Source organism: Lonchura striata, chromosome 3 (genome assembly GCF_046129695.1).
Source record: "Lonchura striata isolate bLonStr1 chromosome 3, bLonStr1.mat, whole genome shotgun sequence".
Taxonomy (NCBI): domain Eukaryota; kingdom Metazoa; phylum Chordata; class Aves; order Passeriformes; family Estrildidae; genus Lonchura; species Lonchura striata.
In genome coordinates, this window is record NC_134605.1 from 56,960,588 (window position 1) to 56,986,668 (window position 26,081).

A 26,081-nucleotide genomic window follows, 5' to 3' on the forward strand; every position below is an offset into this window, starting at 1 on the left:
TTCTGCTCATGCTTGTGTGTATGTAATACATTACACTCAACCACATGGAGTAGGGAACTATTATTATGACCACACTTGTGAAAATATTTGAATTTAGCTTACTTTATGTAAACTCTCTGGCCTTAACTCTGCAGTGAATGGTAACATGTATAGCACAGCAATCTTGTTCTCAGGACAAATGCCTGAAGGAGCTTTCAGTGTTTCCATTCCAACCCTCTCAAGCAGGGGGCCATATCTTGGCCTTAATTTTTTTCCCTAAAATATTTTGTCCAAAGAAAATTCTATGAAAACCTGCATGGTTAAAGAGGTAACACCCTCCCTCATCACCCTAGTAATTCCGTGGAGTGGAGAGTTTGCATATGCCTCCCACACTCACCCCTGGTTGATTGGGTGGCTGTCAGCAGGACTGACCCATGGGCCACCAAGAACAAACCCAGTGCTTGAGACCTGTTCCATATGGCTAAGGTCCTGGCTGAAACATTGCAGAGAAACTGTATGGAAATCTAGCCATGAGAAGCATGTTAAAAACTTAGAACTAATGCAAACCACAGGGCTGGGACTTCATTTAGCTATTTAGAAAACAGGAGCATTCCCCACTATGTGCCTGCAATGCTCAATACCTTCTCCACTTTATTAATTTGTGCTCCCAGCATGTTTTCTCCTCTGTTATGGCCTAATGATTTAGCACTCATTAATTCCTAAGTTTTTGTATCACTTGTGTTTGAATCCCACCTTGAGAAGCCCATAAATATTCCTGTACCTGACAATGCTTCACACAAATCTAGCTGACAACTCAAGAAATGAAAATTGTCCAACTGGCCCTTGCAACTGATCCAGCCCTTCACATTAAGAACCAAAGGCAACAGCAAGATTATTTTGGGACCAGAACAGGATGTTAGCTTCATGTGTCCTTCCCCAAGAACAAACCAATTTCAAAAGGACTGTACTGATGGAGAAGAACACATGGACAGCCCTCTAGTGCATGGCCTTTTGTGGCAACAGCCAGGCACCAAACACTTTCCTGGGTTCTGGGAAGTCAAGTAAGAGTCCCATGTTTTGCTCACATCTGGCCACACCATGGCTGAGCTCCTCTCCTTCCTTGGCATAGCTGTGTTTAGCTGGAGACATGGGCATGACAAGACTAAGTGGCTTATGAGGAATTAAAAAAAAAGTAAAGTCACTAAGTAGACAAGATCATAGAGAGAACAATATTAAATAATGGATGTATTTATTAATGAATTCAGACAGACACCACTTGTGCAAACTAAACACTAGCACACAGACTTTATTTTCATGTTCATAGCAACTGAAATTCTGGAAGCTTGAATTTCAAACTACAAATGAAGAAACCTGTTGCATGTATTCTGAAGTATTTCAATGTCATTGCAGAATTAGTTCAGCAGTAGCAATAACAAAGTATTCAGTCACTACAGAAAGCAGATCTTCTGATAATAAACAACCATATGGTGCTAAACACGCTTCAGCAAATGCAGGGATAAGCTTGGCAAGCTGCCTTATAAAGCTCTGGTTCTGCCATATGACAGTGCTGCTCAGAGTAGATGCAAAAAAAAAAAGGAGTCCCACAGTCACATCCATGTAACAAGTGACACACCTACCAATAAGACTGATCTTAAAAAGTTTTCATGTTAAACTCTTCTGGAGGAAGGCCTCAGAATCAGGGGGTCCCAGGGAACATACTGTGTCAGTTTCTGCAGCTCAGCTGGCAGCCAATAGCTCAATCCCTTTGGATCAAAGGACCAAAAATGCAATAGCTTGAGAGATTTTTGAGCTAGTTAACTAGATGGGGTGGGGGAAAAGCTACAACAAAAGTGGCCATTTCAGCTTTCCTTGAATTATTGAAGCTATCTAAACAATATCACAAATCCTGTGCACATGACAGTAGAAAAATTACTCTCAACTAAATGGGCTGGAATGGTGTTTTAGGGAGAAAATGCTGGGTCAGATAAATGGCCCCAGCATGTGTAGCCTGAAGGGGTAAGATGGAGACAACACCATAGAAAGTATCAAACAGCAGCTTGAGATGACTTATAAAACTTGCTCAAACATCCACATCCATATGGAAGCTTCACAAGCAATCAGACCATGTTTAGTTTCCCACACTGCGTGGGGAAAATTCCAGCGCACCTGCAGAGGAACCACAGTGACTCCTAGAAAGGCACGATTATGTATTTTCTGAATTTCTCTGGACAAAATGGAGGGAAAACCTTGTTTATTTTTCTTGTAAAGAAGCTACTAGGAAAAGTGTGTCTTGAAACCACACCTATATTCTTCCAAAACTCTTTGGTTATTTCTTGGCTAAATAGATGAATGTGTGCAAGACTTATTTACAACACTGCTGTATGAGTAGGATTGTGTTGTATTTTGTGGCAAAATTTAATAGAAAATATAAGAAATCTCTTCCCAGAAGCTCTGAGAGCTTGAATCTGACTTTCTACTTATCATGTTTGTCATGTCCCAGTGTAATTAAAGCATCCACAGTCTAGGCTGTTATGAGCTCTATCGTCTAGTAAGGATAAAATATTAAATTGCTCTAGTTTTTACACTTCACAGCAATCCCAGTAGTGCTGGAGGACCATGCTATGAATAGCACTGAAATGCAGTCAGCAGACATTTCCGTGCTAGTCCAGGGAAGGCACAGACAATTAATTGTCCCCAGTTTGTTCTACTGTCCATAATTATAGTTTTGAGTTTATAAATAACGAAGCATGATTTTAAGAACCAAAACAAACCCCTCAATTACTACAGAGTTCCTGAGATAATTAAGTCTCCAAATGTGGCTCTGTAGAAGGGAACCAAGGCTACACTGCAAAAGCCCATAACATGCAGATGTGCGTAAGCAGAGCAAAGCGACAGGATGGAAAACGTCATCAGGAAATTAAACCCTCTCATCATTATTTCACCGCTTTTTACCTAAAAAAAACAATGGCCTATTGTCTCAATTCACCCTATTGTTCTGTCACATTTTTTGTTATTGAAGGAACCAACAGTCAGTCAGCGAGAGTTTCCTGAGGAATAGCAGTTTGGAAAGTTCAATGCAGTATCCTGTGTTTTGCTACAGGTTTTAGGAAAAACCAGGAAAGTAAAGTTACTGAGACAAATTAAAGCACACAGTTTGCAGTTCCACTTGTTTGAATAGCCCTTCAAATGAAAATACCCTCCACTTTTACAAGTGTGGTCGTTAAAACCTGCAAAATGAAGCAGAAAAAAGCTGTGCCCTGTCTGCATCCTGCTTGATGGATGTTCCTCTGTTGTTAGTGGGCCGTTGTGTACTGCCAGGGACGAACTCTAGGTCGGGAGCCAGCACAGCAGGAGGCTTCATTAGCCATGAACAGGAGCAAAACAGCACTTCAGAAGGAGCAGTGCCCTGTCTGAACAACCAGCTTCACCACAACAAGCACATAATCAGCTGGACAGCCTGTAACACACGCTTTGAATAAAGACAGACCTATGGATACAAGACAGCCATGGCTTAAGTGTTTCAAAAGATCTTTGCCCAACAAGGAAAACAAATTATACATTAAAAACTTTTTACAAAATACATGCTCTGTTCTTTCTCTGTTTAATATCTTCCTTGCTTGAAGCTTGGCTGTTGCCCAAACGCATCCAGAGCAACGCTTGATGATAACTCAAAAATGTGCAGTTAATCTATGTGTAGTTTCAGCTCTTGAATGCCAGGAGCAAAAGTGTACTTTTCAGAGAGAAATAGGCTTGGTCACACAGCATAATCATGTTTACGCAAGTTTTTAGTAGATAGCCAAGATAAAGGAAATACTTCTGTACACTCCTCTGAGAAAAGACAAAAACTCTGACTTGAAAAACTGCTCTTTTTCAATGTCATTTTATCCACACAAACAAGCGTAAGCCCCAGTAGAGAGCTTCCTGCATTACAGACAGTAAAAATTTAGCTTGCTGTGGTGGTTTTTCTTTTTTTTTTTGCTTTGCCTTTTTTTTTTTTTTTTTTTTTTTTTTTTAACCTTACAGCTATATTTCATCATAAAAAACTAGTTTGAAGAAAGAGTAAACTTTTGCTCTTTGGTCTATCTTGACATTGCTCCAGAGACACATAACAGGAATATTTCAGATTCATTTTTTGTGTCCTACTTGCAGGAAACAGGAAAGTTGGAGTTCTTAATTTTCAGGCTTCTGAAATGACAAAGATAAGAAATTTATACATTGAAACAAGATATCTTTGCTTTCTTTAAAGAAAAAAAGGCGTCACATTCTAAAATGAGTGCTTCAGTGAAATGGCATATTTTTGCCTTAACCATAATAAAAAAAATGTATAGTTAAGCCATATGCACCTCCTATTTATTATCTGTGCAGCCCTACTAGGTGAGAAACAAAAATCTGTACTTGTACTCCAGCATGATACAGACTTCAGACTGCACATACTGTAGTAATTGTTGCTGACTGAAAGCTAATACTGTGGAATGAGACTAAAAAAAGTATTTTTTTTGTTCACAGGCTCAGTTTTGTGGATGTAAGGGAAAGGTCTTAAAACACTTTGTATTTTAATAAATTAAAATGAAAACATCTAACAAGTAGTTTGCAATTTTAGAACACCAGTCTTGGTGTCCTGCTCTTATGGACTTTTTTATGACCATGAAGATGGTCACAGGCAGAGCTCTGGGATTCCTCTCAAGTTCAGAAAAGCTCTGAGGGCAACAAACTATCCATGATGTGTATCAAAATAATTCTGATGCTCTGCCAGTTTTAAAGAGTGTGAGAATACATCAGACACTGTGGACAGTGGCAGCCTTATGAAGTCACAACCAAGTGAGGAGAACAATTTCCCCCTGCAACCATCAACCCAGATACTTAAAAGCCTGCATAGTATGAGCAGACACCTACTGCCACTGATTAAATTATAGGGATCCTTAGAGCTCACAGGGGTCCTTAACAGACTTTATTTGTGCAGGTCTAGTTTGGGACTTCTCCTCACTGAGCAAATATTACAGTTTCAACTTTCTTAGTGTATGAGCTGGGCAGTATAATTTAAATATGACAGTGGCCAGTGACAAAGGACTAACCAGATTCCTTTGGGTTCATTTCTGTATATTAATGTTTCATTTTCTTTGATAGACCATGTTGCTCCTACAGAGAGACTGCAATATTGTGTACCCATCTATTGACTATTTGTCAATAGAAAAACAGAGTTGACTTTTATGGTAAGGTTTTTGCTTCTATGACATTTCAGAGCACGTTCAAATGACTGGTGTGAAGTGATAGAGAAAAATCAGAGTCGCAAACTACACCCAGTATTTTAGCTCAGCCAGAGCTTCACACAGCATCCTGAGAAGCAAGAACTTCTGCCTGTATCTCTTTCACAGGTCTGATGAAGATATGCATTGCAGAGGATGATATTAACTGCACACTAAAACAATTGTTCTCAGCTCTACAGGCATGTTTATAATGAAATATCTGCAGTTCTTCCACAAATTTCTAAATATTTTTCAATTAAAATGTCTTAAAGATCTGAATCAGCCCTAATGAGCTGGCAAAACACCATATTATTAGTAATATTAGATAATACACTAAAATGCTGAAGAATTCAAATTAAATTAAAAAAAATTGCTTGCTCTGCCATCACCGAAACAAAGACCTCAAAGCCATAGTATCACCTGCAGTGTGGGCTCACTTCAGAGTGTGTGTGAAAACAAAGGATACTACTAAACTTCTCCACAGAAAGTTGGGAGTAAAGACTACATGGGAATATTATTTCTTTCTTCTTCCAAAATTAGCAATGTACAAATCTACCACATGAACCAGATGAATTTTAGAGCTAATGAACACTTGACTGACTTGTGTGGTGCTCCCTGGGTATTATCATACTCTCAAGACATTTATTTAGATTGTTAAAGGTAGGAACACAGGTGAGCATGTGCCTATATTGGTGAAATATACATATAATCAAGCTGTTTTTTTTTTCTTTAAAAGGCTTAAACTTAATGAATCATTCATCTGTCAGATGCCAACAATACCTCCACAATGAAATTAAAATAATTTATTAACAGTTGGTCATATATGTTATTTCCTACCTATTATGTTTTTGTGACTTCATTGGCATTTCTTTTTACATCTGACAAAACACCATCACTGACTAAAAGCCAAGTTTAGCATTTTCATTTCATGCACAGCTTCCAATGAAAGGCCTTCACAGTTGGAATGGAGTATTTTGCCTACTTAATTACTGTTGTTCTTCCAAACTCATCAGTCCCTGGTTTGGATGGATTTGTGTAAGACAAGGCAGTAAACACCCAATTAAGCAGGCTGTGTGAATCTGCATATAGATTTTACATTAGGATTCTACAGTCATTCCAAATGATTCAGAAGCAATTACATGGCTGACACATGATGAATCAATATGTATGCATGAAGCTGCCAGACATATAATGTGTATCAGTAAGAAAAATGGGATATAGGCCAAGAAGTGGTATGTGCAATGCTACCCAGCCACAGGGATTGTTTGCATACAGGTAATAAATTACCTGTGCATGAGGTTAACTTTCAAGGTGGGTGCTTGTTACTTGTCTTGACTGGCACACACAAACTGGCAGAATCTGCTCTCAGCAGATGTTACGTAAATATTGTGGCATTCATGTGAATATGTGGGCAAGTGAACAGTTCACTTGGTCTGGCTGGGTTATGCAAACCTCTCCCCACCTCCAAACAATCCATCAAAACACAGAAATAGAAAAGGAAAGCCCTTTCTCTCAGTCCACAGTAAGAAAGGACTGCTAAAGCAGGGCTGAAGCACCTGGGCACATCCACCTCAAAGCTGTGGCTGATCTGCGGTCCCATCACAGTCCTGTTAGCTCATAGTAATAGTGTTGTTCTGTCTTAAAAAAGAAAAACCCTTTTGCTCTCCAGACCAATCTACTGGGGGAGAGAGCTAAGTGATGAAAGGAGAGAATCCCATGACAGGCACACATGGTTTGTTTCAGTCAGGGTTACATTCTCTCTTACTCCACTTATTATATTAAAAGGTTAAAGTGGAGGAGCATGAAATATTTTCATAACATCTTGTATTTTTAAGTGAGGAACATGTGCTGCACAAAATTAAAGCAGGACACCAAGAAGATTAAGTACTTAGAGAAAGGGAGGAGGTGGTGGGTAAACTGCAACCTTCGAGGAAAAGGGAGAGAATCTGGCATGAAAACCAGGCTAAGAGGACAGCTTTGTGTTCCTGAAATGCTTATTACCATTTCAGAGAGATGACAGCAGCTATGAAAACAAAACATGAAAAAACAAGGCAAAGCTCATGAACAAACTGAGAAATATCTTCTGTGATATCTAGGTAATGACAGACACACACTGCCACGTGAGTGCAGTATCAAAGAGTATTTCTTTTGAGGTTAGTAAGATGACATGGTTTCTTCAGCCTGCCTTTTTCCATAGCCAAGAGCAGCACAGTTGCAGAGCTGGCTCCTCCTGATGCCAAACTGACAGTGCCAGGAAGTCAAAAAGGCACCGTCAGTGGACAACAGCAAAGTGCCAGTCACCATTCAGCAAATGAGAAACCCATGTGATAAATTGCACATTATGAAATACACTCCCAAAGTGTCTGGAATCCTTAGTGAAACTAGAGCCTAGATAAACTCCTGACAACCTTTCTTACACACATACCAGGCACAAACATTCTCCCCTAGGCTGGAACAAGAAAATAAAGGCTGTTGACTGACCTGAATTTGGATGTCACTCTCAAAACAATCCTTTCACTTGCTCTGTGATGGGGTCAAGGTCAATGTCATAGAAGCATGGCCTTGTGGGCAGCCCTGGCATGGTGCTCATCTGTGGAAACAATGACATTCAGTTATACTTCTGCACCTGTAAGCAGATAATCAGTCTACCCTTGCATGTAAACCTTAGATTAAGAGAAAGGTTGGATTGTTCAACACAGGCTCGATCACAGATGTGATCTTTACCACATCTTTTTTTTCTGTTAAAAATGTCAAACTTGGTACTTTTTGGATTAATTTTTAAGTATGAGCTTCTAAAAGACAAGAAAGAGGAAACAAAAGCCAAAAAATACAGGCTAGCACAGCAACCTAAGAACAAATTCTATCACAAAATGAACACTCTTTGGGACTTGCCTGCTTCCCAAAATATTTATCCAGAACATTTATCCATTTATATCTCCTGAAAAAACCTCACACAGCAAAGGGCAAAGATGTAATTGTCTGATTTTACCTGGTGTTATGAATGTGTTAAACTCAGACCTCTTCCACAGAAAACCAGAATACAGAAGCAGAATTAATCACAACATTTACCTAATGTCAGGAGCAAATTGAAATAGTTCTACTAAACATACAGGAAGTACAGCTGAATCCTAATTTAGTTGTTAGAACTAACAGGTTGAGATACTAAGCTAAAGCAACCCAATTATCTCAAACTATGCATAATTAAGATCCTGATCTAGCATAAGACACTAGCATCTGCATACTTTTAAACATGTCAATAGTTTCATGGAATTAAATTACACAGTTAGCTATAGCTCTGCTCAGGCTACTTCTGCTATTATTTGAAATTGGTATTTCTAGCAGCAATTAAAGGCATATGACTGACATTGAAAACTTGAAGTGCCCCACAACAATTTAAACCCCTTTAAATCAGAGGTTCCCCTGTTTCCCAACTCCCTGCCTCAGGATTCCTTGCTCCTCCCTGGCAAAGGAGATATCCGGAGAGCAGGTTTGGCAGAATAATGCTGGTTTTTGATCTCCTTAATTTTATCCTGTTTCAGCCCCTTAAGCCAGGGGCTTCCCCATTCCCAGTGTCCTCACTGGTACAGTGTAAAGGCTGTGCCTGTGGGGCAGTTTTAAAACAGGACCAGTCTGGATCAACTTGGGTCACTTTGGATTCACACCCTGAATATCTCACTATATTTCCACTAATTCAAGGAGCTCTAAAAACAGCATTTGGGCTTAATGCCTCCTTAAGACCTTTTGACATCTTAACCTCATAAGTGGAGAATGCCCCTGCTATAATAAGCCCTATATTGATACCTAAATTGATGAAAGACCTTACAGTCTCTCAAAACAAACCTGGAATTTAACTTTGCTTGACTGTTTGTTGGCTGAGAGTCTTTAAGCATTAAAACTTATTTGCTAGATTTTGAGGAACAAACTTTTCACCAGGGCAGGTCAGCAGAGTTCATGAAAACTGGTGGTTAACCTGACCACAGGAGGCAACCTTCAAACATGGCTGTGTAGGAAAGAAAATTATACAGCCTGAAGTACCAGAAACACTCCAAACACAACCTACAGAAAGGGTCAGATTAGGGTGTGTCTTCATGAGTGAGCTGAAACAGCTTGTTGGAAGAGGGAAGTTTCACCGTGGGAACCCCTTGAATGATTCTGCCTTGGAGCTGGCTCTGGCACTCGTCTTACTGCAACCAACCTTGTTCAACACACTGAACTGATGTCAATACATGTTTTTGTGGCCAGGGTTGGTTGGCTAAGCAACTAGATCTGCTTACCACACGACCAGATCACTTCCAGGTCCCAGGCTGTGCTGGGGGAGCAGCCAGAGTACACTGTGACCAGCCATCACCTCCAGCTCTCCAGCAGAGAGCTCAAAGCCAGGCAACCTCCTCCCTCTATCCTAATTCCCCAGCAAGCACAGCTCAGCTACAGTGTTTGCTCTGGCCAAAGGCAAGCCCTAACAGGATAACTGGCCTTGAAAGAGGAAAAAATTATGACCACCATCCTTGCTGCTCCAGAGTGCCAGACTTACAGACCCCCCATGCTCTGGGGCAGACTGTGTTTCACTCTGTTAACCCAACGTGCTGCACACTCACTGAGGGGTCAGCATCTCCCTTATGCCTCAGCTTTGCTCCAAACACTCACGGAATGCCTCCATCATGGGGATCCAAGCAAAATATCAGACCTCCCCAGCACAGTCCCATTTGCCCCAGAGAGTAAATGCTGCTGCCATTGCAGAGGTTAATCCCATACTGAGGGGGGAAGGTGCCTTGGGAGCTCAGTACCGGCGCAGCCATCATCTCACTTGAGATCTAGCTCAGAGGAAAAACAATGCAACAAGCTCTGCTAATGGCTCAGTACATTTCCTCTGTTTTTAAATATAGTTCTTCCTGATGTTTTGTTATTGTACGTAGTGGGATTAAAAGACAAAACTGTCAGTTTGTGTTGACCAAACCCTGCCTCTGACTGCATGACATCATTTATTGGCTGACATTTCCCTGGCATCTTAGCTAAGTACTAAAGCACCTTGCTACTATTCTTTATCCATTGGCCACCGTAGTTGGACTACTGCATCATGAGGGTTACTTAATTATTTTCTGTCTCAGATTCCTTCCAGTTTCTGAGTTAATGTTTTACAAGGAACTGCCTTAATGAATTACATCTCACTGGTAGGGGAATGAACAAATTGCCAAAGAAAACTTTCTGGTTACTTTGTGCATGGCAGTTCAACATCTGAAAGCAAACTCCCAAATTCCAAAGTTTTTTGTTTTGTTTTGTTTTTTTTTTTTTTTTTTAATTTTTTTTAACCATTGCTAATTCAGAAGAGGGGTTTTTCTGTTGTTGTTTTTGTTTGTTTTGGTTTTTTGTTTGTTTTTAAAAATAAATATTAAATACAAGTCCTATATATGCATTTAATATTTTGGACTTTTTTTTTTCTTTCATAGGCACTGTATTAACTAATGAAAAGTTGCATTTAAAAAAATGCAAATATCAAACCAGTTTATTGCTGGTTTGGGAAATACAACCATTCTCATATTGAAAACTGAAGTCAACAAAAGGGAATAGGTTCATTTGAATTAAAACCACTACTGCATAAAATGAAGTACAAGGCAAAAAACCACCTCCAGAAGAAACACTTTGGAACACATACTTATGTGAATTACAGACTGAAAATAAACTGTGTACTGTCATTTTTCCAATGGCCCAGACTTTCAAACAGGCAAAGCCATGTAGATTTATGCTCATTACTCTCTGCTCTCATTATCTGTACACACAGAGGTAACCTGCAGAAAAATCTATCCCTTTTTCATTACTTCAAGGTCAATAGGAGGAGATGGCTGCCTGGCTGAGGAGAGTACTGCTGATTATTCCCTCTGCAGCCCTCCATTTCTCTCCTTCAACCACAAAGGCAGGAGAGAAAAGAAGGCTCAGTCTGCTCTAAGGCTGCAGCGAGGCTTCACCTGACTGGCTTTCCACATGGCTGCAGGCTCAGGATCCTCTCCCCTCTCACCATTTTCTGTGATGCTGAATGAAGGCATCAATAAGTGAGTTGGTCTTTACTCCAGCAGGCATGATCCAGAGGAATCCCTCTCCCTGACCTCAGTAAGCAGAGCCCAGATTTTTGTGCACAGAGGGGGAAAGCCAACCACCCCCTGGCTGTAGCGTATTCTATACCTGCACAGTGCCCAGCAGATTATCTCCACATCCCCAAGGCTTCCTGAAATAACTAATTACTAAAATTACTTCCATTTTAAGACTTGAAAAAAGCAGAATGAACAACAAAAGGGAAAATATGCTTAAAACGTAAATCACTTCAGTAATTAGCAGCTATGTACAGCATGAGAAAAACCTACAGAAATTTACAGTCATACAGCAGCTTGCTTGGCCTCTCATACAACACACATCCTCTGTATACTGCCCAGAGAGCAGCACAACTCTCCATCTAATGCAACAACATTTGGGTTACAGGTTGGTAGCTATGCAACATTGCACAGCGTGGCTGTGAAAAAAGAACAGGGTAAGAAGTGGACAATGACAGCACATTATCCACCGAAAATCACAAACTGGATTTAGATGGCTGAAATAATCAGTACTTAATTTGAACAAAGCTGCTACTATCACACTTTTCCTGAGAGAAGGAAAATACAACGCATAAGCTTGGTACCTTAAGGCTTAATGCAATTCACATGAATGCTTCATGCAGGGAAAAAAAATATACAAATAATTCAGAAATTAATAGGAACTAGTTTTCTAGGAACAGACCATTTTCTCCACAAACTGTGCAACTGTCCATACATCCATGAGAGCAAATCAACTACAGAAAGATGATGTGAAAAATAGAGTGCTATTTATTACTATGGTTCTCTGTGTTTAGAGTAACAAGTCTTACAGTCAGCTTATCCTAAGGATCATTTACACTCCTGGAAATGCACAGCTGGTAGAAGATAAAATATAATTTTAGTTAAGAATGCCTGAAGGCTACTGTTATATTAGGCATTTATGATCCTCCAGAAGTATACTTACATGACAGAATAAAAGAACCATAATGAGCTTCCTTACAAATTGAGAATGCCAGTTATTTTCAAGAAAGCCATATGAAAGTGTTGCTCTAATCCCTCTCCAGAAATGCATCCAAAGTTAATGGAAGAGTAGCTAAGTTTCATTTAAATTACAGTTGTGTGTTGACTTGTAATTTGAGTTGGCCATGAGATCTACATAACAGTTGTACACAGTCAAGCACCAAGACTCTGCTCACCAGGTTTGTTGTGGTCCCATGAGGAACTATGCTGCTTAGCTTCCTTTTTAGATCATACCTATATGCCTATCAGTGGTTGACATCCTGCCTTTGAGGTGTATTCATCCATATATGTATCTATATTTTTTAATTTATCTATATGAAAAGTTCCTAACAGAACTTGAGGTTGCCTTGACAAGGTTAGCACAATGGCACAATTTGCAAAACAGATGGTCCCAAGGACCACATCCAATTTATGTTAAGTGTCTTTTTCACCTATAAGACAAGAAGTGTCTGTTTTACAGGAATAACATGATTTCTGTTGAACAGAGAAAGAAAACCAGAGGAATCTGTACTTACATAAAGTATGGCAAACAACTCATTAGAAAATACTGAAAAATCAGCAAATAGCTTATAGGGGAAACCTCCCTATTCTGTGGCTTATGCTGTTAACATTGTGTGTGACATAAAACACAAATAATTCACATTTTTTAATTGTATCCTTTTGGTAATTAAATACCCTGTAACAACTCACAACCATTTCAGACTTGAAATACTGCAGAAAACAGATGTTGTTTCTCAAGAGAATTCAGCATGCACATGACTGCGGATAACTCCTCAATAAAATCTGATGGGATGAATTGCATATCCCACACTCCCTCAGCAAGAAACAATACAAGAGGAAACTCAAGAGATTTATAAATAGTGCTATAAACCTGTATGCAATATGGTCAACGTGCCAGAACTTGTTGAAATCCTGAGGCACAGCACGAAGGAGCTGCACTTCAGGGTTTCAATAATGTTTCCTAGTGTGAGTTAGACCCCTGGAAGACAGATCCACCACCAGAAATTTGCTCGACTTCAGTGCATCAGGGGAATGATACCATACCAAAGCCTGAAGTGATACCCAGGTGACCTTTCACCACCTCTTAAAAGCAAATAAACCTCCAAATCGCATATTAAGAAAAGTAGATGCATAATGGAGGCAAGTTTGTGCTTCCTTCAAAAAATATCAAGCTATACAAACTAATAAATTCAGTTTTGGAAATGGCAATGTTTTTTTTAAAAATTACTTTAATAGCTACATAATGTTTAAGAAAATATTATCTCATTGTTTTTCATTGCTTGAAGATAACAAGGGTTTCTGAAAGTGACTAAGCAATGATCTTTAGTTACTGTTTAAATAATGGTTTACTTTTAGGTTTTAATGAAAATCTGCCAAATCTGATGATGGCCACAGGAGTTAGGGAGAGTGACAATCATATTTCCTTCTCAGGAAATCTTTAACAGGAAAGGTTCTTGCTGCAATGTCTTAAGAACAACCACAGCAAGAAATTCAATATTTTAGCAGCTTTCAAAATGGTTAAAATAATGTTTGAAAATATGCTGATGCTACCCTGACATATGCTGTAGTGTTCCTTGCAGTAAACGGCTCTTTTTTACTGGCATGTTGACTGATCTCAGGTGCAGAAGTCCATCTGGCATCAATTATTGTATTATAATTGCCTCTTACTTTGATGTTTTATACATTCTTGGCAATTGTTTGATTTTTGTGAAAGTATTTACAACATCAAAATGTATGGACATTGCTCCTCTGCTCTCAGCATCTGGATGAAGTTATAAAAGTACTGAATATTGATTATACAATCCAAATTGGTCTTGCTGCCAGGTGCTCAAGTTGGGCAGAAGCAACTTGTGCCCTGCTACATCCTCTGAAGGATTATCAGGATCCAACAAATTACTCATCTTGAATGGAGATGATCTGAACCCAAAAGTGACCTCCTGGGCATTCTAGGGAATAAACAAAACCCACACAATAGTCCACATCTATCCAGTACAGTTTTTGGAGAGATCTTTGGGTGCATATCCCAAAGGAAGCAAGGGATTTCTTGGTGAATCAGTCTATGTACTGGAACTCAAATGCTGCTGTTAGTGATGTGCTGAAGGACCAAAGACCCAGAAAGGACATTTTTCTAGCTATTAAATAAAATATTTAGGAATAGATGTAATCTGTAACAGAATGAGCAATTTCCCCAATTAAGTAAAATATTTATGACTCACATATATGACTGCAGTTCCTCTTGGCAGAGTTCTCTCAACTAATTTTCATCTTAGAATTTATAAAAACACACTTGAAGCAGAAGAAAATGGTCCCCATTAGAAAAGCACAATGGAAATAATATATTAAATTTTAATTGAAAAATACATCTCGCTGAGGTAGCATGTTAGATGGTGTTAGTTGAGTGTACTGTATTCTATACAATCCACACCATGTTTCACAGAGTATTCTGCCCTACACAGGGTAATTGATAAACAAAATACTACAAAAATGAAAGCTACAAACCCCAACTTAACCAAATAAACCCTCATAAAAAAAAAAAACAAACAAACAAAAAAAAAAAACAAACAAAAAAAAAAAACAAAAAAAACCCCAAAAACATTCATGAAGGAAATGAAGGAGGTGAGAAAAAAATGAGACTACAAATTCCAGGTGACTTGTTCCAAAACACTTCCTTCATCCCAGCCCACTCAAATCCATTTCCAGAAGTAATTGCTCCCTTGACCAAGGCCTACATCCTGATTTTCCTTTCCCCACCGGGCTTTAGACAGAATCCCTGGCAGAGGACTCATACTCACTGCCTCTTGTACAAAATCACCTCCTCATACAGGAGAAATCCTTCCCTGCAGTTCAATCCTGATGTCAGATGCTCCCAGGGCTGTTCCCATTCTTGAAAAGTGTCCAATATACCAGACAGTGTGGGAAATGGGCCTCTGAAGGAACAAATCCAGAGGATAAAGGCAATTTTCTCAAGTGCTTTAAATAAGATTTATTATTAATATTTAAAGCACCTGATGTTCATGGGTACATAATGCTCCTGCTTTGTTCAGTGTTCAGGTCTCCTGGTAAAGAGGAGGTGTCCAAACTATGCCAGCAGCTCAGTTTCTGGTGAACACAGAGCAAGTTTTGTGGTATTTGGAGGGGAGAGATCTCAGTGACCCATCTCAGCTGCCTTGTATTTGTTCAGGGACTGAGCACCCTTCCTTTCCTCTGAAACCCATTTATTTTGTACCAAGTGTGTCTTTAGAAGTGCTGTTCTGGGAGCAAGATGCACTTTGTGCTGCTGATCTTCACTATGACATTTTGGTTAAAATCTTCATAACTCTGCGAAAACCTCAATTATCGCCTGGAAAGTGGAGATGGTGGCAGCAGTAGACTATGTGAAGCAAATGCGTGTGCTCAACACGCAACAAATCTTAGCCTTCTCAACACACCATTCTAGAAGAGCACAAGGAGCATCATGCAGTCATTTCATGGCAAATTACAACGTGAAAAAATCAAAAAAGATTGTATAACTGTGGTGAATAAAAGCACATTGAACAGCTGCTATATTAGCCCTTTTGGTTACAATTAACTGGATCCACTGATATCTGAGTAAGTAAAGCTTCCTAGGAAACATCATCTAGGCAAAGATGATGTGTGTGTGCGTGTGCATATCACATGCTTCTAAAACTGCTTCTAAAGAACATAAAAGTATTATAGCAAAGGACTCCTGAAAATTCATTCTTTTTAACAGTTAAATTGCCAAACTGGCTTGGTCTCACTACTTGGTTTAAACTAAGTGCCAGTGATGACCTTTTATTAGGTTTTTGGAAACCACCTTAAAACAACAGAAGTGGAAAAAAAAGGAGGTGACTATACTTTGCTAGTCCCATCTAAGTAGACAAGATTTAGTTTTCAGGACTGGGAAACAATAAAAGCTAGCATGAACACTTCACAGGTGCAGTTCTGCTTTCTGGTCTGTAGATATCATGGGAAGTGTCAGAAAGAAGAGACTGGGAACTGTGTCTCCAAAAAATGATCAAGTGTGGTGGGTACCAACAGCATCAGTCACTATCACTGGACTGTCATCATGTACTAACCTTGACTTGTGAGCATCTCTAACCTCATTACTTCAAGTTTCTATATCTACTTTCTGAAGTCACTTGCTGTTTGGATAAACAATTTAAATAATTTGCTATTTGCAAATTAAACTTACTTAACACATGCTATTTCATGACAGACTGAAGCAAACAAGAAATAGATAATGACAAAGAAGAACTTTCTATTGTAATTTTGGATATGGGTGCTTTCTAACCCTACCCTCTTCAGACAAATTACTGTTCTGATATGCTTGGTCCATGCCATCTTAGCTACACTGAGGAATTCAAAAGCTTTTCCTTTCTATTTGTTCCTAACCCAGAAGATAAGAATGGATCCAGCTTGGATGAACATGGATGCCAAACTGTTAAACTGTCTGCGTAAATGAGATAGTCTGAGTCACAATTCCATTGCAGACCTCTGGCGTTACATACTATTCAATATAGTGTGTCCTCTAGAATCATGCCAGAATGTACTACAGTCCCCTCTGACACAGAACAAAATAGAAAAAAAAAAGGATATCACTTAGATCAGCAATTTTCCTCTAGTCTATTGAACCACTATTTTAAGAAGTGAAGGCTGCTAAGGAAAGCAAGCCTTGAATAACCTATGCTAGAGCTCCCACTTCTCCTGGAAAATAAAGGAACATAGAAATACTTTGAAAAAGGCTGAAAGCTACTGACTTGTGATGAAGTCGAGTGTTCAGAAGAGCCAGCTCCTTTGTAAGCCATCTTAACAGCAATAAGGAGAAATATACAGCAATATAACAGCTGTGAGGAGAAAGGAAAAAATTCTAGCCATGAATGTGAGACTTAACTTTCTTATGGAAGTAGTGATTTTCAGTGTTTCTCTAAGAAGATACTAAAACCCTAATTTCTGTTTACTTTCTGTTAACCATGAGTTAACAAGCTGTCAAGACAGATTTGTCATAAGAAATCAAATAAAATTTTGCTAACTGATGGAGAGCACAATCTTTATCCTACAAATGTGTATCCTTACATAATAAAGACCTATATATTTTTTATTTCTAAATATAATTATTCTCAAAGTACTTACACATATGAATTAAATACTTCAAGTACATTTGAGAAACAAATAAAATAAGATCACCACTTTAAATTGTTGGCTAGGAAGCAGGGAAGGTTAAATGATTTGCCAAAAGGAGCTGAGGTGCTGCCAGGATAATGGAACTTGAAATTGGTAACTGATTCTTATCTTTGTCTCATATAACTGAAGTTCAAAAATAACACTGCATGCAACATCTTTTTCTATTACATAATGAATGCTGTATCAGCATTTAATACAACTGTGAGAAATGGAGAACATTTCTCACAATTTTTTCTCTATGAACTTGCAGTAAGCCACTTCCCTAACCACAGTTCCAGCAATAAAACAATGGTTAACAATATGTTCACAAAACCCCAAAAATGCTGCTGAATAATCTAATTAAAATCAACTCTATTTGGAAATATATTTTTTTTCAGTCTGAAGAACAAACCAACTCCCAAACAGATGTTTTGTGGGTAATATTTTTCCCAAATGAAGTATATGAAAGGACAAAAAAGAAATGGGAAGGTAGCGAATTTCTTCACCTCAACACAAGTTAGCATGACGTTTTTTTGTTCTCACAAACATCTAGTACAGTCTATGGGAACTTCTTTCCAAGCACTAGAAAAACTGTGAAAGTGTCATCATCATGGAAAGGCTTTTGTGCACATACAGAGTAAATCCTAAAAAGATGAAAAGCAAAAACACAGTGACACAGAAATTAAAAAACAGAATATAATCCCTCTAATGCCAAAGTGAACAAACTAGCAGGCAAAGCCATAAGCTTTATTTACTCTTATGGTATATCCTCCCTACTCTTCCTAATCAAAACAAGGCCAGTCTGTAATGAACTTTCATTTTTGGCAAAGAAATAATTTACAACTCCACTGCTCAGCCAAAGGTGTAACCAATACAACCCATAACACAGCCACTAATGTCCAGCCTTCCTCCTTCCCTCCTGGCAACCCCATGAATACAGATCCCCCGGGATGGCACACCAAACTCACCTGAAGAGCTGCAGTGCCCCTGCAGGGTGTTGCTACCCACCTGCCTGGGCACCTTCCTTGAACAGAGGCTGCTGGTGAGTAAGAGCACTCTACCTTGAATGCAGCCACAGATCCTGCTGCAATCCCATCAGCAGCTTCCCCTCATTCTCATTTGAAAATTACTTGTTGTTTATTTGTAGGAAAACACTCTTTATCTTTGCTTCCACATTGCATTTCACAGACTGAATAAATACTGACAGTAATGCTACTTTAAAGTTGATTTTTTTTTTCCTGTGGAAGTTATAAAGAAATTTAGCTTTTTTCTTCTTTTCCTATAAAATTAAAGAGACAAAGAGCTTCACAAACTCAGAGGGAGCTTATTTGCGCTGTCACAAGCATTCCTTGATCCCATTCTGGACAGATTACCTGCAGAGCGCTGATTTTCCATGTCTACTCTCTGCATCACATCTTTACTAAAGGTGCCAAATACATTGGCATTGATGTTCTTTCCTACAGTCTGGAGCAGAGCTCTACAGCTCATTTGGAGTCTCAGACACAAAGCAAATCTGACATACGCAGTGATGCTTCTCTCTGATGCATACAGAAAAGGGTTTATGCTACTCCCTGTGCACCACTGTATGTTCCCTCTCCATTTTCCTGCTGCTTTGCTGCAACTGTGCCTGACCCTGCAGGATAGTGCAGAGCACACGCCTGGCCACAGCTAAAGCACAGGAATGAGAAAGAGCCATCAAAGCTAGAAGAAGAAGGGGAGTCTCTATCTACTTTGCTTTATTTGTTTGTGAACATCATCTTTCCGTTTGATTCAGGGTCGCAGTAAAAGCTCCCGGTGCCTTGCTGCCTCCGGGCTTGGAGCAGCAGGGTGCTGTACAGGCACAGAAAGCTGGCGCAGTGTGATCAGTGACTACAGAAGCTGCACGCCTTCCATCAGCCAGAAGGCAGGCAGGGCGCGTGTTCCTCCCGTGTCACGGCAAACGTGCGCGCCCCGGGCGTCGCCTCGTGCACAGGCTGGTGCCAGGTGCCGTACGGAGAAAAGCTGAAACTATGGAGGTTACCAAAGCAATCACTGTCCAGCCGGGAGCTCATAGCTGAAGACCAACTGGATCTTTGAACACTATGCTTAGCATTTTTTCCAAATTACTTACTTGTATTAATTACAACCCTGTATATTGTTGATGGCTATAACCTCTCAGAAGTCCTCTTAAATTCCTGGACTCAATGGCTTTCCTGTGTTAATGACTTCCACATTTTAGTCACATGTGAGAAAGTATTTCCTTCTTTTATAGAAGTATTAATATAAATGCCTGGCAGCATCTCTTCACAGACTGAAAATACTTTTAAAGAAAAACTAGTTTCTAGGCAGTATGGAGACAGCTTCAGATAACCTTTAAATTATGCATAACACCACAGGGACACAATACAGGTATAAATACAAGTCTATGAAATTCTCAAGACTTTGGATTTACAGGTACAAATTCTAAATGAACATGACAACTTAAAATTTATCGGTCTTCTAAGTACTTCAAATATTAGAAACATGGTAACATGTCAAGGTTCTTAAAACTGTTTCTGTGAAGAATGATCCAAGAAATTTTGATTAAATGGAGAAAAAGAAAGTGGTCAAGTTGCTAAAGAATATGAACCTTTTGCCAAATTGATTCAGGGATAACAGCAAGTCTCTGATAGCACCAATCCACTCTAACAAACATTTTAAGTCAGCAAGCCTATGCAAAATACTACATGTCATACTGTGTGCAAGCTGATATTTAAAATCCAGTTCAGTATTTTTTTTTAGAAGGGACTGGCTACATATTAATGTGCCAATACTAACTGTATGACAGTCTCTGTAACATTCTGCATTTCAAGATTACTGTCTAGATAAATTCAAACTTTAGCTGAAAAAGGTACTTTACATAAATTTTAATTTTTGTGGGAACCAGATTATAATGAAGAAGTAACCTGGGTTATGTATGCCTAACATGCGTGATATCCTTCACAACTGAAAATTTTCTCTTTCTTGTGAATAGGACTGCATTGCTCCTCCAGTTATAACTCTGGAGTTTTAACAAGCCAGCTGAAGTGGCTGCAATGTCACACAAATAAGGATCTTCACTTTTTTGTGGACCTGCTGGGATTACTGGGGAAGGTGATGAAAAGCCTGGCAGACACTGAAAAAACCAGCACAGGCCAGAAAGTAATTTCTGGGAGCAGATGTTTGTTCTAAGTGCATTTACAGATGGATGCCATACAAGGGGAAGCTGGCATTTAAGAGGTCCTGCAGTCATCCATTTCACTGTCACTGAGGCTACTATTAAAAATTTTTATAAATAAAGACGATCCAGTGAGCAAGAAGGGAAAACGATGACATACCCAGGGCACAACTCCAAGTAACGCAGGAGATGGTCTGTGACGTCCTTATTACTCATTTCCTCTCATAAGATTTTGACCCTTGCCTACCTCATCCTGATGTTTAAGGTTTATGGTCTCTTTGCTAGTGAAGACCCCTCAAAAAGGAAGCAAAGGCACCCTTCATGCTGCTGCTCCTTCAGAGAGGGCTGAGGCAGGCAGGGCTGGGAGCCCGGGCTCCTCCCCAAGGCAGCAGTGACTTACAGCTTCCAGAGCACAGGCACCTACTCCCAAATTGCTGCCAAGAGGGGCACGCCTGCAGCCTGTTTGACCACTCCCTGGTTCTCCAAAGGACTGCAGCAGCTTTAGGACTGACCAGGGGAAAGGACAGTGGGACTTGGAGCAGGAGCTGAGACAGACACTCCTGCTATCCTTCCCTTAGCTCTCGTTACCGAAATACCCCGGTCACTTCTCAACCCAGTTTCTGGACAACCACTTCTTTGTTTTTAGGAGTGATATAAAGCAAAGTGAAAATACCAGAGGCTTACCTACAAAACACTAAATAAAGCAAACTGTGGAGCTGATTCACAAACAACTCGGATGTTCATGCACTCAGGCCACTGCCCCCTCAGAGAGACAGGGGCTGTACAGCTCCAGCTCCAGCAATATGATTTTCATTGGTAGACACATGTCTGTCAGAACCCTAAACCTCATACTGTATTACCTTTGTGGCTGATATTATGTGGATCTGGAAATAATCAAAGGGCAGTCAGTTGTCTTGAATTTGATAAAATGTAAGAATTTTCCTTACTCAAGTGTCAAAAAATATTAACATAACTTGTACTTTATAAAGGGGAAAGACTCCAAAACCAGGCAGTGTTCCATGTACCTGCAGTGATAAGTAGAAGAATGGCTAGCTATAACGTAGACCTACAAAAAAATAAAAACTCCCTTGTAAGTTTCTTTTCCATCTGGGAGAATACTGCAATTCTCCATGAAAAATTCCAGCAGCAAAATGTCATGCTAAATTTTCCTCTACAGTATGTATTTGATTCTGAATCAATCCCACAGAGAACAGCAGACAACATCAAAACAGAAGTCTTTAATTGCCCCATAAAATGAAGATTACTTTAGACCCCTAAAATTGAACTTTTATGAGTATATCCCTGGAAAATGAAACCACTAGACATTACACTGCAGTTATCTGGGATTCATCTCATATACTACTATTTTTTTAAGCTTTACTGGAAATCATACTGAAAGGCCTACAAGAAGGCACATTTTTGGATTATCATGGCTTTTGTGTCTGGAAAATAGACTTTAGAACATATCTTTAATGAAATGGTCAATTTGGCCTAAACAATCCAAGGAAAGAAAAAACTTGCTTTTCCTTATGAAAATGTGATTTTAAATGTTTTCCAGTTGCAAAAGTAAATGTAGGCTGAAGGAACATTTCAGAGCGGATGCAGTTTACCTAGAAAAAAGCACTTCTATCCTGGAATAAAAATGCTTGCAGCCATTCTGTTTAAATTTTGAAGGTACCTCATTCCAGCATGACACGTGCATGTGTGTGGTAGGTGTCTGTGTCTATATTCACCAGATCACTCCTGACTGGGGAGTAAAGCAAGTTGTGCCTATTTTGTGAAGTGCAAGTAAAGCATTAGTAAATGACATTTAAATAATTTGAAATTTTTGAAATAGCTATGGGACTTCATGATCCTTATGCAATATGAGCATTTTGTTTTACTGAACAACTGGAGCTATTAGGAAACATTATTTGCTTGTGGTCTCCACTTTTTTATGCCCACCTTTTAGGGATTTGTGGTCATAATGCCACCTTGGCTTTTTATCCTAAAGGAGACTTCTCTCTCTCTCTTCCAGAGCACAGGCATTTGGATAATTTTTATTTTATTTTTGATTGACTGTCTAGGAGAGGGAAGAGGAACCACTGCACTTTGGAGGCACTCATGAGATTTCATGTGTCTGACTTTTTTTCCTTTTCTACTGGCTTTGACCATGTGAATAAATTTCAGTATTGCTCTGAGTATCTTCCTCCCTCTTGCACATAATCCTTTACAGATTACATGTCTTGTTCAACAGCACAGGGAATATTTGAAACAATACATCTATTTGTATAGCTCTGCCAGACATTCTTCCTATGCTCTTCCTGTGCTGAGTTTGTAATTTTATCTGTCTTTCAAAAATTCAATTAAGGGACTGTTAATAAAAATTAATTAAATTAGTCCTCTGACAATACAGAGCAGCACCACATAGATGACATATTACCAGTTCATGACGGTGCAATGAGAAGGAAGCAGCAAAGTACCAGTAAGTCTTCTGCATCCCTCAAAATACTGAGGAAGGATGCTCTAAAGTGGTTTGTTAGAAAGGATATCATGTGGTGTAGAATGCAAAACAGCTGCTGCTTTCTATTAGGCATGAGGGAAGCTAAAAATAAAACAAGCAGAAATGTTAAAATGGGTGAATTCTGGATGTCTTCTCCTTATTACTAATGAAAATAACTCAGCTTTTTTTTTTTGAGAAACAAGGGTATAAATATACAGAGGAGGGTAAAGATGCAAAAATCCTAAAATGCATTACACTGTGGATCAAAACTACTTTTGTATTTGATTCTATTCCAGCACACATCCAATATACTGGGGTGGGGAAAAAAGATAAAAGGAGGAGGAAGGATGAAAGATACCTTTATCTGTGAAGGGTATCTGGAAAGGAGCCACTGCGAAGGATAAATAACTTATTTGCCAATCAAAATGAATGTGAGGATACACAGAGGAATTTTATCCCCATGAATGCTTACCAACTTCTTCTTACTGTAGTCAAAGCATACAGATTCTTGACAATGTAATCTACTTGTGAACATTTCCAAAATTTGATTTAAATTACTTAATTTCTCCTGAATATGCGAATCCAGAAGGGGAAGCATCCTTAATTGCATACTACAACTAAAGGTGTGTAGTGTGCAGGTAGGTGGGTATGCCCATATGTGTGTTCCCACTATTCTGAATGCCCACAAATGAAAAGTTTTCTTGTCAAAAGGAAGCTAGTTAAAAAGAATGGTACTGCTGTTTTTATTCAAAATTTTATGTTACATTTTCGCATCTTGTTCACATAAGCCTTCAGTTTATGATTTTAATTTATATGAGATTTTTACTTTATTTCTCTCTTCTGGAAACCAGGCAACCCAAAGCAAAATGATGAGTGACAGGCTGAATTGACAGGGTTGACTAGGTTGAAATGCTCCCAACCATTCTTGGCTTGCTGCACCTGCGCCTCACAGCACGTTAGTCACAATGTGTGCTGCAGAGCCCGTGCATGCCCCACCTCTAGGTTCCAGCACTATTAATTGAATTTGGGGATGCAGCCAAACAGCTTAAAACTCTCCCTTTCATATACAATGCAGTACTTTGTCTTGTTAGGACAGGAACCTCGGGTGAGCTGCTCAGGCACTCTGCGGGGAACTAGCACTGGGAACAGTGTGTGGGCTGAGTTTGCCCCAGCCTGCCTTCCTGAGACTTACAGCAGGACTATTTCAGCAGCCACATTTCCCTTTTTGGTAGGGCCTTCCAGAGCATCCAGCTGCAGTAATGGAACCTGTCTGTGAGGCAGGGATGTGTCCAACATGGCCTTGCAAGGAAGTTGATCCACCCCTCTGACACTTACCCTCTCAAGTGATGAAAATAACTTTATTTTACAGTCCAATGAAAACCAATAATTTTTGACACTTCCATGCCATTCTTCATATAATCTATACCAAAATGAGGAAACTAATATGGAATTTAAATATGCCAAACCAACTAGAGTTGACCATGCACATCAGACAAGCATCTCTCAGCATTACCTTCCACCTGCATTGTCAGCCAGCCATGTTCCTGCTTCGCTTGAGAAGAGGACTGTGCCCAGCACAGCACCCATTCACAGCTAACCCAAGGGATGCAAACAAGGAAGAAATACTGTGCTTTGAGCTACTGCTCTTAAAATGCTTCAGAGCAAAAGGAACTACAAATTTGGAGTTGAGGAGTGAAGGGAGACTGAAAATCGCAGAACTGGGTATTTCAAGTAAATAATAATCAAACATGCATTTAAACACAGTCCAGTACAATAATGTTGTAAGAAACCAATTAACATTCTTTCAAGTATCATAGGATATAAGAACTAATTAAATCAATTAATAATATGATACTTCATGCTAGTTCATCAGGTGCTATTAGTAGCACACTGTGTTCTACCACAGTTCCTTTCCCACTTTGCTACAGACCAGAATTGAGTATCAACATTTTTGTTGTTTGTTTTAAAAAAAACAGAATTATAGAAAGTTGTAACCTACTGTTACTAACACTGACTAGAAGTTATGGAAAGCAGTAACTACAAAAAAATTATAGAGCCAATATAAGCAAAGCAATTGTTACTAAAACAATTACAAAACAATTAAAGCACTTATTTTACAGCTGCTTTTTCCCTGATCCATTTGGGTGTAAATGGATAATTTAATCTGAGCTCTAGTTACAGAGTTGCAGCTTGTTGGTTTACTGTGGGTAACCAGCAATAAATTTATATAATCAAACCCACTGAGACACAACTGAGATGATTTTGATCATGATGAAGGAAAACAGCTAACAAGAATTTTATAGCTTTCAATAATCCTGTGTGCTTCACAGACCAGTCATATGAAACTAATAACTGATGATGAAACTTTTCATTACAGAAAATCCTTGCCAAAGTGAAGGAAGATATACTAATTCAGGAAACAATCAGAGGGGAAAACCCTCCACTAAAAGCATATTACACCTGAGACTGAAAATAAATGGACTTCAAAGCATGATGTGGAAATCAAAAGACCCATTCAGAAGACGGAAGGTGTGAGTTGTCTTCTCATCAGCACAGGTAATATTCCCCAAAACCAGAGGGAAGGCTTGTCCCTGGCTGTTATGTTGGTCCAGAACTGCCCTCCTCCCTGCTTGTTCATTATAACCATGCTGACAATACCCAGCTCAACATAACATCAAGGTGGCAAAGCACACACACAGTATCTTTGGAAGCAAAAGCTAGTTATATATGTGTGTGTGTATATATATGCATGTATATATATGTAGATGAACATGCCATTGAGCCAGAGGGTGTTCAATAAGCACAGTGCCCTGCTCATGGCCATCCTACCAACTCTGGAATCCCAGGCAATCCTTCCCATGCCTGCTGTGCCATCCACTGTACCATGACAGACCTCCATGCTGCACTGCACAGCATGCCATGGGCTCCTCCCCCTCCACAGCCTAGTAAAGCACTACCTTCAA

The 26,081-nt window shown here is 39.3% G+C and overlaps 1 protein-coding gene across 2 annotated transcripts in view; it reads right to left on the reverse strand.

The window, feature by feature from the left end:
* Positions 1-3,988: 3,988 nt before the first annotated feature.
* Positions 3,989-26,081, reverse strand: part of MTHFD1L (methylenetetrahydrofolate dehydrogenase (NADP+ dependent) 1 like) — a 139,885-nt gene continuing 117,792 nt past the window's right edge. For both annotated transcript variants that reach the window (XM_021540609.3, XM_077782193.1), the window contains 2 exons: positions 7,704-7,812; positions 3,989-4,164 (listed from right to left, as the gene is read on the reverse strand). In XM_021540609.3, the coding sequence (XP_021396284.3) occupies positions 7,723-7,812 (90 nt within the window). In that variant the 3' untranslated portion in view covers positions 3,989-4,164; positions 7,704-7,722. The remainder of the gene's footprint in view (positions 4,165-7,703; positions 7,813-26,081) is intronic.